General features: G+C 42.6%; 3 protein-coding genes across 3 annotated transcripts; 1 reads left to right on the top strand and 2 right to left on the bottom strand.

Moving 5' to 3' along the window:
• Window positions 1-49: 49 nt before the first annotated feature.
• On the bottom strand, window positions 50-2,465 carry LOC106752004. The gene is made up of 3 exons (XM_014633343.1): window positions 2,362-2,465; window positions 675-983; window positions 50-436 (listed from the first exon to the last, which is right to left on the bottom strand). Exons 1-3 carry the CDS (start codon window positions 2,381-2,383, stop codon window positions 378-380), a joined length of 390 nt encoding a protein of 129 aa, XP_014488829.1. The 5' UTR covers window positions 2,384-2,465; the 3' UTR covers window positions 50-377.
• Window positions 2,466-3,634: 1,169 nt separating this feature from the next.
• LOC106752013 lies at window positions 3,635-5,196 on the bottom strand. Its single transcript, XM_014633357.1, has 3 exons — window positions 4,386-5,196; window positions 3,961-4,251; window positions 3,635-3,864 (listed from the first exon to the last, which is right to left on the bottom strand). The coding sequence occupies exons 1-3, from the start codon at window positions 5,149-5,151 to the stop codon at window positions 3,635-3,637; spliced, it is 1,287 nt and encodes a 428-aa protein (XP_014488843.1). The 5' UTR covers window positions 5,152-5,196.
• A 1,948-nt stretch (window positions 5,197-7,144) lies between these two features.
• On the top strand, window positions 7,145-15,741 carry LOC106752001 (cilia- and flagella-associated protein 43-like). Its single transcript, XM_014633341.1, has 17 exons — window positions 7,145-7,158; window positions 7,566-7,737; window positions 7,886-8,145; window positions 8,345-8,675; window positions 9,009-9,348; window positions 9,465-9,736; window positions 9,810-10,076; window positions 10,249-10,520; window positions 10,603-10,816; window positions 11,356-11,702; window positions 11,786-12,107; window positions 12,190-12,539; window positions 12,656-12,837; window positions 12,936-13,534; window positions 14,021-14,437; window positions 14,811-14,909; window positions 14,971-15,741. Exons 1-17 carry the CDS (start codon window positions 7,145-7,147, stop codon window positions 15,289-15,291), a joined length of 4,779 nt encoding a protein of 1,592 aa, XP_014488827.1. The 3' UTR covers window positions 15,292-15,741.
• The last annotated feature ends 1,679 nt before the right edge of the window (window positions 15,742-17,420 follow it).

Genomic DNA, 17,420 nt, shown 5'->3' with positions numbered 1-17,420 from the left:
CAATGTGTTGCGACGGAGATAGGCAGTGATGATAAGGAAATGAGATCAATGGTTGCTCATCGTTAATATTTATTAGACAGATGCATTCTTGTCTCCTCTTACATTGAGTATAGTACACAGCGTATAGTTTGGCGTGCAATCGATCATCGTCAGACCTTTCGTCGCGCAGTTTGTATTATTTAGTGTTCTCGTATATATCACTATCTATATAAGTGTATGCAGAGGAAGAGGAAGAGCCGCATCGCGTTATAATGCGTTAAGATTTACATTTGTTGCAAACTAAACAGAAATTCGCGATTAAATGACCTAACACAGTTGACTCGATGTTTCCTATTCTACGTTGCGTTTCTCAATGGGTCTTTTGAAATCGACGACGTTCAGGACAATCTTGTTCCGCTGGATCCAGGACACTCCCCTTTGTTCTTCACGGCCAGTTCTACGATGCGAAAGTAATTAACGTGATTGATGATATCGATTTAAGATAATATTTCGGATGTCCAATTTAATTGCGTAACGACATTAAACAAAATTATTATAAGCAGTTATGTCCTTTAAATATTTAAGATGAATTAATTCTTTATCGCTCCGATCGATAACTTTAACATGTGTACAACTCCCCCTCGATATATTTGTATTTCTCTCCCTTTTTTTTCTTCTTTTTCTCATTCACTTACTTGTCCCCATTTCGCAATTGTGAACGTCCAAAGCGCACTGCGTGCCGAAGGTCCTCGGCTTGAAACTGGGGTTCATGGGATCGTGAACGCAAACAGGATCGTACTCGTCCCCGCATTCCCTAGCGCAATCCTTCTTGTTTTTCTTCGCCTCCTTGGCAGCCTTGATGGCATCCTTTACGTCCTTCGAAGCAGTCGCCGCTTCTTTAATCTCTTTGGGCTCTTTTATTTCCTTCATAGGGGTCACCTTTGAATCGTCGGGAAGAGCGTATCCCTCCTCGCAGAACGTAAACATGCTGAGAAACGCCATCGCTAAAGAAGGTTCACAGAAGAGAATAGAAAATTGGAGATAATTCAATCTCGATGTCGACTGTTCAAAATACGCCGAGTGATCTCCGGTGCAATTCATTTTCTTATATATGACAGGCGAGGGAGAAGAATTGCGTTTGAATTGCAGCGGCAACGTTCTGCGAAACAAAGAAACTGATAACTCTTGATCGACTGTAACATCACAATCATTCTATCACGACCATAGATTAGTACCGAGCAAGTAAATGGCCGACATAATTTTCGGAAGCTTTCGTGTCGGTGCGTTCTAGAGAACGGTATTACGTAAATCCATTGAAGGTAGCTTAGTACCTCGTTGGGACTCTACGCGGCCTTAATACGCGTCTCTATTGGATGATTGCAGCTTTATTGAAATCAAGGTTTATTTCGAATCGAGATCGACACGCTCCTGGCGATTGCGACGTTTCTTCACTCAAGGCCACTTAGGCCCACGTCCATTTAAAGATACTTCCTTCGATCCTTAGTCGGTCTAATTTTTCTCTCGCTATTTCAGAGGTAAATAACGATAGTCGCGATTTCTACTTAGTTCTTCGTAAGTAAATTCTGGAAAAAGACGCTCGCGCGATTCCGTGAAATCATTTCAGCCGAGATTGATCTTGAATGGACTCTAAATCTATGTAATCGATCAGTGAATGCAACTTGTTTTATCGCACGAATTACCATAATAATTCCAGGACTTTATAGTTTTTTTTAATATACTTTATGATTGCTTGCACGAATTACCATAATAATTCCAGGACTTTATAGTTTTTTTTAATATACTTTATGATTGCTTGCTGACTTCCGAGTTAGTACCGGTTATTTTACGATCACTTATTTTATGAATAGTATATACTTGATTAATGGTTAATAATTCTTTCCTCACGCAAACTTTAAAGAGAGAATCATGCATAAACGAGGTGGTTAAAAAGAGGTGCAATCAGCTAATAAGCCGTAGATATTAAATAATATATTATTACGTGCGCGAAGTGTTTGTACAATTTCTTTCTTATGTTTCATCGATATCAAAACTTATAATTCCAATCAAAAACTCTTTTTACAAAATTAGTACCGTTCTAATAATGTTACATACGCACAAATAAAGACGACTGTGTGTGAATCAAACAATCAAACAACGAAAAAAAAACTTTAAACCGTCGGTTTCATCAGACTGTTAGTTGCTTATTCGAACGTATTCAATAGTTGGCAGAAAAAAAGATATAATTCTGTAGAACATATCTATAATCACTCTGTAGAACACATAAAACCGGTTGGTATAAAATCACGGCGCATTTAGCTGATTGCGGAAATGATCGATTCTCGCGTTGTTAAGCCTTAAAAAAAGTCGGTGCAAATTTCGTACCAACTATAATTGCTACCTCCATTGTTCCGACCGATCGTTGGCGGGTATGAAAGTCAGCTTCAATTTCCAGGCACGGTGAATGGCTGTCAAGAGAGGACTGACATATCGTGTCATCATGCCACGTTTATAAACGAGCGTAACGATGAAATTCATCCCCACCTGCGGGGGAACTTGTAGAACGCATTAAGTCCGGATCGTGTGCGTCGGATTAATTATACTTTATAGAGCACGCGATTTTTCTCCGGATCGTACAGCTCGTTCAAGAGGACGCGGTTCGTAATTAATTAATTAATCGCTAACAGGCAATCGCCAGCATTGGTCAAATGACTTTTAATTGTTACCAATAATAACGATCATTTGAGCAGAACGATGTTGCAAGTACTCATGTTCTGCATAAATTCAAGTAACACGTATATTGATAGAAATTATTTTCGGCTTTAGCTACATCTTTTTTTTAAATCATAAAAGTATAAATAAAAATATATACGTAAGCTTATCATCGCTGGTAATATAGTAACGTTTATCGGAAAAATGGTTCTCTTGATTGTAATCCTTTTACTATAGTGTATAGTTACGGTATTATATATAGTTACAAATATCAAATAATTTTCTCTTGGTGTATACTTGAAAAACTTTCGTAATACGTGTTTAGAAAAGTGTAGATAAATTACGGTTTGTTTAAACTACAACCATAAAGTCAATGCAGACTCTTTGACGCCACTTTACTACCAATTAGAATATAGCACGTCCTAGATCTCGTGCTCGTTATTTTCCATTTATGAAACTAATTTGCTTTTCGACGTTAATAACTGAGAGACGCGTAAAACATCGCGTGCCTGACATTCCATCGCAGAGAGGATATGACTAAAAATTAATTTATTTTCCAGTGCGCCGCTCGCGTACTTCACTGGCACGTGATAGCAACCGAATAATCAGGCTGCCGTGTCCGCGAGAAGAGATCATCGTTGTAATCTGCTCTAATCGCGACGTCTCGAGTGACGTCGCGAGGTACATCCGGCGCAGCTCTGAGATCGCAGCTTTTCCCAAAGTACCTTCACGCCCGAGAGAAACGGTGTCTCTATTCGACCGCTTCTCGAATATCAAATCGCTTCTCGATATTCAACGGATGAGTCAAACGGATGAGAGGGAAACATTCCGCATCGATGGGATTAATTTGCGTGAAATTTAATAAATAAATAATTACAGGTAGAGTGAAAAAGAGACGACGGAGAGACGAGAATGGAACTCGGTGACAACGAAGGTGGCGAGCTTCTCACTGCTCTTCCCGCTTCGTGACCCGCCTCTCTTCTTCCACGTAGCTCTTGAATAAATTCAAATAGTCGTCCCGAGATTCGCGGAACGTGAGAGCTTCAGCGACACGGCATCCGGGTGTCGTGCATTTCTTCGTCGAACTGGAACCAGCGTCGTTTTGCGCCTCGTACTTCTCGACGGAGCTTCGCACCATGGACTCGAGATCGTTCAGCGTCTCCGAACTGGCGTAAGCTGAAAAACGCGCAGGTCCTCGTTAGTCGTGAGAAGCGGACGAATCGAAGTCACGAGGTGACAATAGCCCTGAGTTGGATCTCATTGAGAACTCACGCGACGACAAGCCCCGTTCTTCGTCCTCCTCGTCTTTGTTACCCTTCTTCTTGATGATCTCCAGCTTGGGTATGAAGAGCAGCAAGCAAATTGCCGCTATGAATTTAACAATCATCTTGAAGATGATCAACTTCAGTATGATCTTCGCGATGGTGAAGGCGTTCAGTTTGAGGGCGATCGGCCAGCCAAGGTCGAAGGTCGGCAAAACAGAGATGTGAGACATATCGGGGAGTGCGTAAGGTGCTCCGTAGACAGGAGATGCTGGAGAAACGTGTATGGAAGGGCCGTATGCTGCAACGCAAAACGGGACGTGATTAAATCGAACGAGCAACGAAAGGATTCGACACGTGAAACTCGAACCAAGAGGAAATTCCCGCTGAGGGAACCTCAATATTCGCGGTCCCACGAGGAACCTTCGGCCTCACCTTGTTGGGGCGGCTGGTACGAGTTCGCGGGTGGCCCGTACGAGGTCTGAGGGTAGGACGAGGAGCTCGGCGGACCGTACGAGTTCTGCGGTGCGCCGTAGTGATCGTTCGGGTTCATCGACGACTTGAAGGGTTGCGCGTAGGAATCGCCGGGGGACGAGAAGGCGCTCGAGGTGCCGTAGGCGATCTGCGGCTCCTTCGACGGATACGTCGAATCGGGCGGGCCGTAGCCCGAGTCTGCCCTGTAAACGGGACCCGGCGTGTACTCCCTCCTATTCGCCTTCGTCTTCGAGTCCGTCCGCACGACACCTTCTCGCGGATCGTCGCTGTTGCGAGAGTGTCTCAGTGCCTCGAGATAGCTGTCTTTCTTCCAGACGCTCTTCGAGCCTTTGCTCGTCCAATGACGATTGTCGGAGACCTGCGAAGACCATCGAGGACTATTCGGGACCGGCCCATGGACGATGCTCCCACTGATTTCGTCGGCATACACCTGGCCTGCTGACTCGATCCTCGTCGTCGCGACGTCGTTGGAGTTGCTGGTGTTAGCTAGGAGCGCAGAATTGGTCGGCAACGGTGGCCCGAGCATAAGATCCTTCCCCAGGGTGATCGATGCCTCGGATTCTCGAGCCTCCACTCTCAGGGTGGACGCATCCGGTGTGCTTTGATGATTGGAGGACACTACTTCGTGGCTGGAGACCAGAGCGAAGCAGAGCAAGAGGATTTCTGAGACCCCGAGCCGATGTTCTCGCGCTTGGTAAGGAGACATTTTGCCGGTGGTTTGCCGTCGGAGGAGTGCGCTGTGATCTGCGAGGTAAGAAGATGCGTTTGCAAACAGCTCCGTCGGATTTCACGAAGCGCGCGCGTGCTCGAGCAAAGGTCTCGCGAAGTGTCGCGGGACGTGCCGCAGGCGTTACCGAGCTTCTCGCGGAATTCCCGGGGAATACATGAATGGGATATTGACGAAGCGATATTATTTTAATTGAAAAAGGAGGAGCAATAAGAGACGGACGAGTAGCACGCTCGAGTAGCGCGATGCGAGGCGCCTTCTAGATGAGTGCGGAAGGTTCCTCTTGAATACGAAATGCGAGCAACCGCCCGCGCATACTAAGCGAGTAGCGGGCATCGCTCCCTTTTAGCGGTTTATCGGTCATCTCGACTGCGACCCTAATTCGCGGGTGTGAAGCAGCTTGCAGTGATTTGCCGTTTTCCAACGAGTTCTTGCGGCTAAATAATACCACGTGGAATTATTTATTGCTGTCTCTGTATTATTAGGGCAATCATTGGTATCGCTGTCCGCAAGATAACAGTACTAAACTAAGTTGAAAGCTAACAACAGTGTTCTTTAATTTGCTTTAAGCTTCCGGCTTTTCAGATAAAGAAATTATAAATAATGCAACCCTTTCCGATAGACATCCATACCTCGATAGATTCTTCTCAAGATAATGAGTTTCCACTCTCGACGGATGATAACACAGGTGTAAAGTTTCGAGTAATTGTTGATTTCTAGCTTCCAGATCGGGAAGCTCCCGTTTATCATCCAAGAATTCGCCCTCGAAGATCTCTCTTTTACGCAAATACGTTCACTCGCGAACCGTCCACTCTCGCACTGATCAGCTACGGCACCAAAATCCGCTCGTCACAAGATCGGTCTAGCGAGTGACGAACTCACGAAACGTTCTTCATCCTTTTGGCAGACGTTCACCTCGATCAACGCTCGTGAATAAAAAATCGTCGCCTACGCTTCGTCTATATATGCCGCACGCATTCGGAAGGGGTACAAGAATCGCGTTATTGGGTTACCATTACGCCGTGCCTCTTCGACATCGCCATCCCAATTGTCAAGCAACCGTTCCGCCATCAAGCATGTGCCGACACATTTTTTGCTACTTTTTCTTTCAAAAATCCGTCTAAATTTGCAAAATGCTACGTTACAATGTAGAAATAATTGAACGACTATATAATTGTCCATTTATTAACAAGAAATCCTTTTATGGTTCAATACATTATTCATATATGAGTTGCAAGAAAGGATAAAGATAAAAACGCAGTACTATACATATAAATAATATAATAGATTATTAAATATAATTATTATTACTTGTAATTTTTCTTTTATTTTCGTAATACGGTAATCAAATTTCAATATTGATATCTATAATCCAATTTTATTTATCTGTTGATTTGACGCTATATATTTATCGCAAACTCCATTATTAAAGCTTTAATCAAGTTTCAATCGTTATAAATCGGTGAAATCACTTTTAACGAGTACATTCGTTAAAAGCGTTCATTAAAAGCGTTTGTCTCTCACGTTCAGTGGGAAAATGTCGCATTTCTTTTTCCAGCATTTTCAGCATTCATTCCATAAAATTGTTAAAAACGCCGAGATGTTAATTACTGCAAAGACTCAAAGGCGTGGGGCCTATTATTATGTGCCGAACGATGCATCCGATAACGGTGTCACTATCCTTCGAGCCTCCTACAATTCTTTGATCCAGTGGCACACTTTTAACTGCATTAGCGACATTCTTTCGGCGATTCTATTATCTCCCGGAGAAGTATGCAAATGTCTTGCCCGATGAATGTCCATCCGTCCATTTGTTCGCTACTTAAAACACGAAACAAGAACACTACACGCGCGCAATGAATTCTCCTCAATCTATTTCCAAAGATCCGATAAATTTTCCTGAAGATAGATGATAAAAAAAGATAAAATTTATACACCAATATTTGTATTGAGAAATTCTGTTTTAACAAATATGAAAGATATATGGTAAAAATGGTTTTAGTAAATGTGAGATATATAGTGAACATTAATATAAATAGTAACATTATATCATGATCGTGCGACAAACAACTAATGGCGCATTACAATTACATTCGGAAGGCTTGCAATCAAACAGAGTCGGGAATTGCAGACGGTCACTGCGATCGATAAACCAACCTAACTGGGTATCTGAGCAACCAAACACGGCGGTTATCCGGGTAAAATTTGCTTAGTCGACGGAAGTAAAGTCACGATAGCGCAGACGGTAGACGAGGGCTTCCCGTTGAAAATACATTTGCAAATCGAAGAACGTAACGAAATGAATTTTTCAATCAGCGAGACTAAGTACGTTTCCTTCCTAAGAGTTTGGCGAATAAAACGCGGTCCGTTATCGTTCGTAATTGGTATCGCAGGTGGGTGAAGTTCGGGAAATCTCACGACTTCGTCTTCGTTGGAAAAGAGACGGTCGCAACAGCCTCCGGTATTTACGTGAGCTTTTTGGATTTGAACACGAGAGAAAAACGGGTCGAGCGTTTCGATTGCGAGGAAAGGGGCGATGGTGCATCGTGTTTGGCTGGGCATCCGGTATATGCGTGGTGTATAATTTATTTACTGATGAATTAACAAGAAATTTACATTCAATTTATACTATCGAATATCCAAAAAGCAACGAGTATCACTGACTGTATCTGACGAGTATCGTTTAACAGCATCGCTATTTTCAACGTTACAGGTAGTTTCAATGTTTTCCGTAGTCGAGAGGAAACCCAATCCCAAGATTTCGATATTCATATACCCGACGCTACAAAGGATTTCCAGATGCGTGCTGCCTGACAAGATAAATGGTTACTTATCTTGTTCCTTCGCCGGTACGGAATATCTCGTGAGTCTAACCAGTTTCCCCGATTTCCGAGTGATCGTGTGGCTCTGGAAAACGGGCAAACCCGTCGCGGCGCTTGATACAAAGGTAGACAGCCTCAATCAAGAAATATCGTGAGTAATGAATGTTCCTCTCGTTTTTTTTTTTTTTTTTCACTACCGTATTTCGACGAATTTATACGGTATTTTAATTTTATACGTTTATTCTTATATGCGATATAAATTCAATGTTTTTTTGCCGATTTATCTTTTTAATTTCTCATCGAGGAAAATTCAAAGTGTGTTTGAAATGAGTGATTTTCATTCGCGTTAGTTGTTCGCCGAATCCACCGCACTTGATATCGCAGCTTGAAGCAGTCGATGGCTCACTTTCGATCTATCAGGTGCGCACGTGCTCGAAAATAATAAGTATACATCACGTAGACGTCCTACATCCGGAACACAGAATTGTGTCTTCGTCTTGGACTCCGGAAGGAAACTTGTTCATCTGTGATGAGTTCGGCAACGTGTGGCTCTTGGCGATAGATGCTAACAAATTGTATTCGGTGGTAAAATTGGAAACACGCGTACCACCGGAGAACAAACCGATCGTCGTTGCTTATAAAGGCGGCGTGATAGTTGTGAATGCTGATAGTGAAATTACAGTACGTATTATATTCATTTGTGATTAACTTCGATTGTTAATCTTTAATTCTGCGTTATATGTTAAAATATATTTCATATATATGTAATGTGGAAAAATACCGATTTAGAGGAAAAAATGTGTTAAATTTTAATTAAATTAATCAATTTAAAAAATCTTTAATTAAATTTAATTAATCTATTAGAACCAAAAAGGGATTCGATAGATTTTGAAAGAGAAATAATTGAGATTGAGAGGGAGATTTTGAAAGAAAAACTCTCGGTGCACAGATGATAACTCGAATACGTATCTCTAATTGTTGACTATTGATGTAACTATTGCGTAATTGTCAAAGTTTTACAAGAAGTTGTCAATCAACTGGAACGTATCGTGGCAATTCGCCTGGTCGATTTCGACGGCTTACCATTCCATTCGAGTGGCGAAACGACACAGCTGCAAAGATGGGCTTCTGCTCCACTCGAAAAGCGGAGAAATTTTTGAGATCAGCATACAGCACGACAACGTCCCTCGCGTGGAAGTTATTTATACAGACGATATAGAATACAAAGCACTGCTTTCTATCCCTCAACGCGCGGATCACGTCGCGGCGGTAGACCGGTTGGATCGTCTTTGCATTTTCGAGCTATCGAGCGGCAAACTAGTAGCGAGATTATCTCTGAAGCATCACGGTGAAGGTAAAATTCAATTCAAATTTCGTACGAAGAAAGCTAAAAAAAAAACAAAATTCTTTCATTAATTTCTCATATGATACGCGCTACGCGTATCATTAATTTAACGAAATTTTCTCCAGTTCTTCGCATAGACTCCCATCCCACCCTACCGATGCTGGCATCGTGCAACTTCGCTGGCAGTTGCATCTTCATCGACGTCACAAGCGTCTCATCGCCCAAGATTTTCAACTGCTTTCATCTTCACGAGAGTCTTTTGGACAAAATCAAATTCTCGCGCTGCGGCCAGCTTTTGGTACTCGGCAATTCTCACACCGGCAATATTTTTATCATTGCCAAACCGGTCAAGCAGCAGCGTGCCGATGTTGTCGGACACTTAGAAATTAGCGGACACGTAAGACAGTTGTTTATTGTACGAATCATGTCAAGATATCCAAGTGAAACGAACTCACCCGTTCTCCTTGTAGGTGGCCGACTTCCTGACGTACGAGAGGAATAACGATCGCTTCGACATCTTGATCCTCGCAACGGCAAACCCCTCAGTAGCTTCGGTCGGCGGCGACAGATTGATCGTATATACCTGCGAGGTAATCTCCGGCAATTTCTGCGCACGTGCCACATATGTGATAGATCTGTCGAGACCTTTCACAATGCTATATCATGGATCAAATAAGCCTCTGAGCATACTGGGCGTGCCGTCTCTGTCTAAACAGTTGTATCAAATGGAAATACAGGTGAGTCGAGTGCGATAAGTTCCAACGACCCGTACGGAAAGTAACTATAAGAAGACGAAAAAATTACCGGTACACCATTGAAAAACAATAGTTCTTCAGTGATGCGCCAGTTACTTTTTTATTCTTATAATTTTTTCCGCATAGGGTGAGATTCGTTGCTTTTCTTTCGCAGAATGACTTTCAAGACGTCGCTTTTACGAAAACGCTCTTCTCGGTACATCAAATGAGAAACATCGGGATACACGTGACGGATTCTCGCGTCATAACGTACGGATACGATGGCTTAGTCGTGGTCAGAGACGGCACGGAACTTGGGAGAGTGTTCTCGATTTTTATGCCGCAGCATCGGACCAAAGGCGGAATAAAGTCGGCGATTTGCTCGCGTTTAGGCGAAACGATCGTTTCCCTCGGTAGAAACGGCGATCTCGTTGCCAGTCGAGTCCGGTATTTTGCTTCCGCTTGCACCTTGCGTTATTGACAATCGAAAATTGGAATTGTTTCTAAGTCAATTCGATGATTCGAGCAGCTTACCGGAAGCAAGAGCGAACTTGGTGGAAACTGAGGCTGCGAATACACGTATGTCGATTGAAGATTTCTCTTACGGTCCAAGTGAATTTCACGGTCCAGAGGAAGCAACCTGGTTAGACAATGTAATCGTCGCTAAACTGAAAGCCGAACGCGACGAAGCTCTACTTGTACGAACTTCCATCGTGGCAGACTTGGAGAAAATAAAGAATCAGGCATGCTTCTCTAAGACTGCACAGAGAAAGGATTTCTTTGGATTTAATAAAATTTCTTTAATTGAAACACATTTGTCTTTGGAATGGAGCAAACAAACGAATGTTTGACCCAAAACAGGATTGTTTGGTTTCTAAATATCTTTTACGTATCAAATAACATATTTCGTGTCTTCATCCAAACATTACAAACAATAAATTATTTGAAAGAATATTATGTCACAAAAATATTAAAGAATTTTTTATTTCAGTGAAACAATATTTAATATGTAATGAAGTGATCTTTTTATCGAAAGCGAAATATTATTCCCTCTAAATAATACTGTTTTTTCTATTAAACAACATTTATTTTAATGATACAACAACATTTTCATTTAAACAAAATGATATTCGACATTAAATTATGCTGCTTATGTTAAACAAACCCAAGTCAAGTAAATACATGTACTAAATTTAAAAAAACCTTTTTCTCCGTGTACCACCTCTTATTTTTAGAAAATTATTTTAATTTAAATGTAAATTATTAGTAAGTTTTGTGGCAGATACGCGAGCTTCTCGATATAAACGAGAGCGAGCCGCCAGACGTCCGGCTGCCTGTCTCGGCTTTCGACTTGGATCATCAGTTTCGGCAGCGGAGGGTAGAAGAGGCGCGGCTCGAACGGGACGAGCTGCATCGAAGCCTCGAGGAAGAGTGCGTTCGACGAGATCAGATGATGTCGTACCTGCGTGAAATATTCTGGGAGCCGCTGCAGGTGAAGCCGTGCGCTCTCAGATCCATCGGTGATGATACGATAATCCATAATTATCCCCTCGTCGCGCCTCATCGAAAGATGAACGACTTGAAAATATGGGATAGACTCTCTTCGGATCCCGACGAATTTCTATACAGGTAATTACTTTCGTTTTCTCTTTACCTTTACATTGAAGTTGATTTATATTCATGCATAGACAAATATAATATATTATTTATAGTTACGAGGTGTGTAACGAATCAGTAGACGATGAAGGCAGCTCAAGACGAGCGTCAAAATTAACAAGTCATGAAAGTAACGATGAACCTTTAACGACTAACAACGAAACGAGCAAAGTACACGAAATGGCTAAGGTGGCCAAGACATGGTACATGTCGGCGGATGAAACTGAAAAGTCGCGTATATCGGGTGTCACGACGCATAAGTGGATCGAGGATGAAAACATAGCTTTAACGCATCAGCTGTTAATTCCATGTAACAATGATTTGGAGGCCATCCTGAGATACAACGTCATCATCGAAAGCCGAGAGCGAAAATTGAAAGTGACGTCTACTTTTACAAGCCTCTGTAAACGCATAGTTGCTTTACGTTGTAGTATCGTCTATCTTCCTTTTCTTTTGACAGATACGTTTCAACGATCTCTTCGAGGAAATGAGACTCTCAAAGGAGCGCGAACTGAAGCGCGCAAAGAAACGCATCGAAAGACTTCGATATTGCGTCGCTGAATTGAAGAGGATGTTTGGAATAGATTTCCCTCTGGGACCGATCGAGACGCCGACCTGGAGCGTCGAGGAGATACCAGATTACGTAGTCACCGTGGACGATCGCGAAATATTTGAGAAACGATCTCGACGAGGGGAGCCTGTAGTCGACATCGTTAACGAAGACCGAGAAGACGAAGAGGAAAGCGGAAAGAGTAACGATTTCCACGCGAAAGCTCTCGATAAAATGATGGATGGTGTGTTGGAACTAAAGTGAGTTGAAATTGACAAACGAGTGCGCGTTTGTCGTCAATTATAATAGAAATTTTTGCCGGCAAAAGCACAATAGTCATTTCGACGATGAAAATAATACGGTGCTCCGCCTTAAGATGGGAGGACGAGGTGAAGAAGGAGGTACCTGTTCCGGAATGCCTGATTGTAAAGCATCCTTGGAAACGCGACCTCAAAGACACGGTGGTCATTGCGGTGTATAAGTTCAAAGTGCATGTGCTGAAGAAGAAACGAGAGAAGTACAAAGCGATGCTGCAGACTGAGATTGTGGAAACGAAAGGTTAGACAGAGGGTTTGAAGGAAACGAAGCCTCTGTAATCAATGTATATCAAAGGGAAATCACAAACAGACTTGTAAGTCGAGAAATGTACTTTCTAGAAGCCCTGCGAAGAGACATCTCGGTGTTTAACGACAAGTTGAAGGAACTCGAACTGAAGAAGATGCAGATAGAATGCGCGATTTTCCAAGAGAGATCCATCAGAATACGAGCGATTCGAAAGCACCGAGACGAGGCCGATGGCAAACAGGAGATCGTTCGCTTCACCGACGAGCAACTGGCACCGGTGATGCGAGAGGCACGCGAACTCGTCGAAGAATGCAACTCGCTCGAGACAGTCGTGTCGGAGTTGAAAGTCCGATACGACAATCTCTGCAAGGCTGAGAAGCGCCAAGAAACCAAGTTCCGTGGTGAATTCGTGGAGCTGAAGCAGCCGATGGTGGAACACCTGCTCAGACACTACAAGAAGCGGCCTAGATTCGGTCGGCTCACCACCACGTCCGTCACGTATCTGACGGAGATGGCCAAGTGTATCACGAGCGGTGACAAGTCCGAGATCCTGCCACGCGAGTGTCTGGACTTCCTCAGAGCTATGGACGTGTTGGACACGATGCCCGGAAATCTACCGCCGCAGATCAACGTCAATCATTGGCGGACGATGTGCAAGCTGAGGAGAGCGAAGGTCGAGCTGGAGACAAAGGTGAGAGGCTAACTACTGTAAAACGTTGTTTCGGCGCTTTCCGTGATCGAGAAGTACCGTCTAATCAGCTCAGAGGAAGAGGAATTTGTATATTACCAATTTTTATTCTCGATTTCACTTTTCATTTTCAGAGTGATTTAATTTTGGAGCAACCCCAATTAAGGATATTTTTTTACTCATTATTATAAATGCGTGAAGGAACTTTGATATTGCTCGACAATTATGATTTACTCGTTAAAATCCTGCTGGTTCCATTATTTTGTTATTAAATTTGCACTATAGTGCAATTTCCATGTTAACGATATATTTCCATCAAAACGATATATCAGAGATAAGAGAAATAATGATTTCCGGGCTATAATATTCCGAGATAGAAAGAGTCCAAAATAAGGTGGGAACATGTCGCTTTGCTAATAAACGTCTCGAGCTGACCATTAAAGGAAATGGAAAGTGGAAGCGCTGCAAAGAACGTGGGTAATGTTGAAGGTGAGGTGCTGCGCGGTGGAGATGGCCGAGGCGGAGCAGACGTTGTCGTTTTATCAGAAGGCGATGCAATCGACCGATAACGTCGTGGCGTGCAAGAAGGTCAACCTGGACGACATGGAGAAGGCCTTGACGCAACTCGCGGAAGAGGTGGAGGTGCAACTCGTCTTGAAAACGGGCCAGATCGAGGTCCCACTGCGAGGCAGTCCCGCCGATTACGCGAACGCCGTTCTCGTGACTCGCGAGGAACTTCTACGAGTCAACGATTGCATTGTCGAAACCGGGAAACGCAAGCTGGCGGCGATGCGCAGATCCATACGCTTGCGGAAGGTCGTGTCGCAGCACGAATGGCAACACGCTTGCGCCAGGATGATGTTGGACGACCTGCAACAAGAGCTGAAAGACGTTCGGCAATTCAAGGTATATCCTCTGTGAAGATTGATGAGACGATGTTTATTTTTCAGATCTAGTTATGCAATTCCCAGTATTTGTTTATTTATTTATTTATTCAGGGGAAAATATTCCCCTTTAGTGTATAAGTATCAATCTGATAATGTATAACGTACAAAAAGAAATCGAATTAAGAGAAATCGAATGAAAGAGGAATTGTAATAAAAAGGCAAAAGAAAGGTTATGAAAAATCAATTAAATTCTTAATGAGGATTATTTAATTAATTACGATTATATTAATTATTAGGAGTTGCGTGAGTTTCTAAATACATGCTGCAGTCACGTATATATTTGGAGTGTATAACTAGAAAGACACAGACATTATAATCCTTTTTTGTTGTAGATCACGAGAAACGTTCTCGAACACTTGGCCAATGATCCTCGCAGCGTAAATCTGGAGGATTACGAAAAGACGCGAGCCAATGTGCGAGTATTTCAAAACGTGGGTATTCATTATTAATAATTCGGAAAAATTGTCTAATCTAATTAAATCTGTGCTTCAGAAATTTCGCGGGTTGTTGGAGCTGGAACAGGTACGTCTGAGAGAAGCGAAACTGCTGTCGGCCAAGTGGAGGAGGAAAACCGACAGAATATTAAAGGAGATCAGAGGAAAGTCATCGGATGTCGAGGAGTGTCGTAGAATGCTGAACGATCCGTGTCGCGAGAAAGACGAAAAATCTCGAAGGCTGAGACTAGCGATGATCGCCAGGCGTACTAGGCTTATCATGAAAGTCGAGAATAATTACGAACAGCTATTAATCTTGCACGCTCGTCTGGAAGTTTTGAAGTTGCGAACTTATCCGACCCTGAGAAGCAAAACGTAAATTTATATTGTCCCTTCGGCAAATAATACTTTGCCGTGTTGACAAATATCGATGCTACATCTTTTTTCCCGCTATTAATAAACTTGTACAATTTATACATTCGAGGGAAGAAAGACACGTGTATACGCAAGAGAAAGGAAGAAAGACGAGGGTTGGTTGCGCCGAGTGCATCGGACGCATCGGATGCATTCTTAATCAGTTGCATAAGCGATTGCGGCGGTCGAATTAGCTTCATATATTGTGGATGTTTATTATTTCGATCTCGATCTTGTGCGAAGAATCATGTGTCAGTTTTATAGGAAAATTCCCACTCCTAAGAAAAGAACGAGGAAAATGTATATCGCATCAGTATCTCTACATAAAACGAACATTAAGTCTCTCGACCACAGAGTTAGAAAAACAAGAACGTTACGAGTATCTTATATTTAAAATGTAAAAAAGTATTAAAATTTCAACGATGATCCGATGATTCTCAACTGAGCTCGGCCACAGCTTCTCGGACAATCTTAGTGAAAAAATAAATTATCGTTTTATGTCGTCCGCTATGAATTAGCAATTATTTCAATTGAATCACTCGTTAAATGTAAGCAATTAAGCATTTTTAATTTTCTGCGCGAAATTTCGCAGACAGAGTATTTTAGCTGGCCTGGCGAGATAAAACTGTTTTTAAAAAGTGTTTTTTTAAAACAACTATTTTCATTGCGTGTAGCAACTATATGTTTTGCAGTACGGCACATTATCAAGTAACTCTGATATCATTTATTACGCGAATCCGGAGATTACACACTTATCGGCCGCTGTTTTGTAACGACGAGGATAAGCGTGTGCTCGCGTTACGTGTGGACCATTTTATCTAACTTACGATCTATCGGTGAAGGAGAACGGAGAGAGTTCTGGAATCGGCGCCGCGTGACCTCACGCGCGCGGTGGAATTACCCGTCGACGGTTTCCTCGATGTGAACAAAAGATCTCCGTGCGTTTCCGTTGTCGCATTGGAAATTAACACGCAGAGAACGGCGTGCGTACTTACGTAGTTACAAGCGTGCATGTCGCGTCCGAGGAGCGGCCGCGAAGGACGCAAATTCGCCAAACAGAGGCCGGGGAACGTTTGAGACCCGCAAGCGTGCCGGGAGAAGTGGTCAGCAAGTGGAGAAAAATTGCCTCAAGGATTTCCCTCGGCGACTCTATCGGAGACAGAGACCGGAGCAAGGAACCCATCCTGGAAAGTTACCGAGAATTTTAACGACTACGGCAGATCCACGTCTGACGACGGCATTTATGTCTCAGCATTTATCTTCCTGTACATACAGAATGTCCTGTACTATTCCGCGGATGGAAGACTGATCCTTGTTGAAAATCGAAATGATTCTCTCTTTCTCTCTGTCTCTCTCTGTCGGCCGAAAGACCAGAACCTGATCAGACATCATTCTCTCTCGCGACACACGATCCAAATGTTACGCGAATACCTTTTACCGCATCTCGACGAGTATATTGGGTCGTCTCGAGGAAGATTTTTACTTCTTATTACTATTGCCCGAAATAAACAATAATAAATGAGATAATTCTTCTCATTCCCTGGAAAAGAACGTTTTGTGATGCTAATTTAAGCTGGCGCCAATTAGTTCTCAATACTTGTAATTGCGCACTCTTTAACTTATATTCAGTACTTTAATTATTCGTTGACTGTTCTTCAACCGTTATATAACTTTTAATAACCGGTAAAGGACATCGAGGAAATGGTATAAAATTGTATAAAAGTGGTAACCGATGAGCAGATGTAATATATGTTGTATCATGAATACAGAGAAGATATTAAATTTTATAGATACTTATTTAGATACTAAATTTCATATCGCTAGCTTATTCTTATCCGTTGCGACACTGTCGCGAACAGACCGTAAAGAAAAATTTCGTAGGTTTCGTAGCAACGAAACAAAGATTCGAGGCCTCTCTTTCCCTGTATTATATCGTTTCGACGTTTCGAAGGAGAACCATTTCATCGACTATGAGGAGCTCCTGTTCGTCGCGTGTCACCTCGATAACAATTTTCATAATCGAGTTGTCGCAGACGCAGGGAAGAACCTGTCTTCCTCGAAAGGCGATACGCGGACGGAACCGGAGAGTACCAT

The sequence above is a fragment of the Dinoponera quadriceps genome, unplaced genomic scaffold (assembly GCF_001313825.1).
Source record: "Dinoponera quadriceps isolate SergipeBrazil2010 unplaced genomic scaffold, ASM131382v1 scaffold424, whole genome shotgun sequence".
Classification (NCBI taxonomy): domain Eukaryota; kingdom Metazoa; phylum Arthropoda; class Insecta; order Hymenoptera; family Formicidae; genus Dinoponera; species Dinoponera quadriceps.
Note: the sequence above shows the minus strand (reverse complement) of the source record. Positions and strands in the feature narration are given on the sequence as shown.

Coding starts and splice junctions, on each gene's coding strand:
- LOC106752001 (XM_014633341.1), top strand. Junction 12,540..12,655: donor GATGGTGTGTTGGAACTAAA/GTGAGTTGAAAT, acceptor CTCCGCCTTAAG/ATGGGAGGACGAGGTGAAGA. Junction 12,838..12,935: donor TGAGATTGTGGAAACGAAAG/GTTAGACAGAGG, acceptor TGTACTTTCTAG/AAGCCCTGCGAAGAGACATC.
- LOC106752004 (XM_014633343.1), bottom strand. CDS start 2,383: ATGGAGGTAGCAATTATAGTTG. Junction 984..2,361: donor GGAGGTAGCAATTATAGTTG/GTACGAAATTTG, acceptor AACCTTCTTTAG/CGATGGCGTTTCTCAGCATG. Junction 437..674: donor CAATTGCGAAATGGGGACAA/GTAAGTGAATGA, acceptor TTCGCATCGTAG/AACTGGCCGTGAAGAACAAA.
- LOC106752013 (XM_014633357.1), bottom strand. CDS start 5,151: ATGTCTCCTTACCAAGCGCGAGAACATCGGCTCGGGGTCTCAGAAATC. Junction 4,252..4,385: donor GTACCAGCCGCCCCAACAAG/GTGAGGCCGAAG, acceptor TTTGCGTTGCAG/CATACGGCCCTTCCATACAC. Junction 3,865..3,960: donor AGAACGGGGCTTGTCGTCGC/GTGAGTTCTCAA, acceptor CGCGTTTTTCAG/CTTACGCCAGTTCGGAGACG.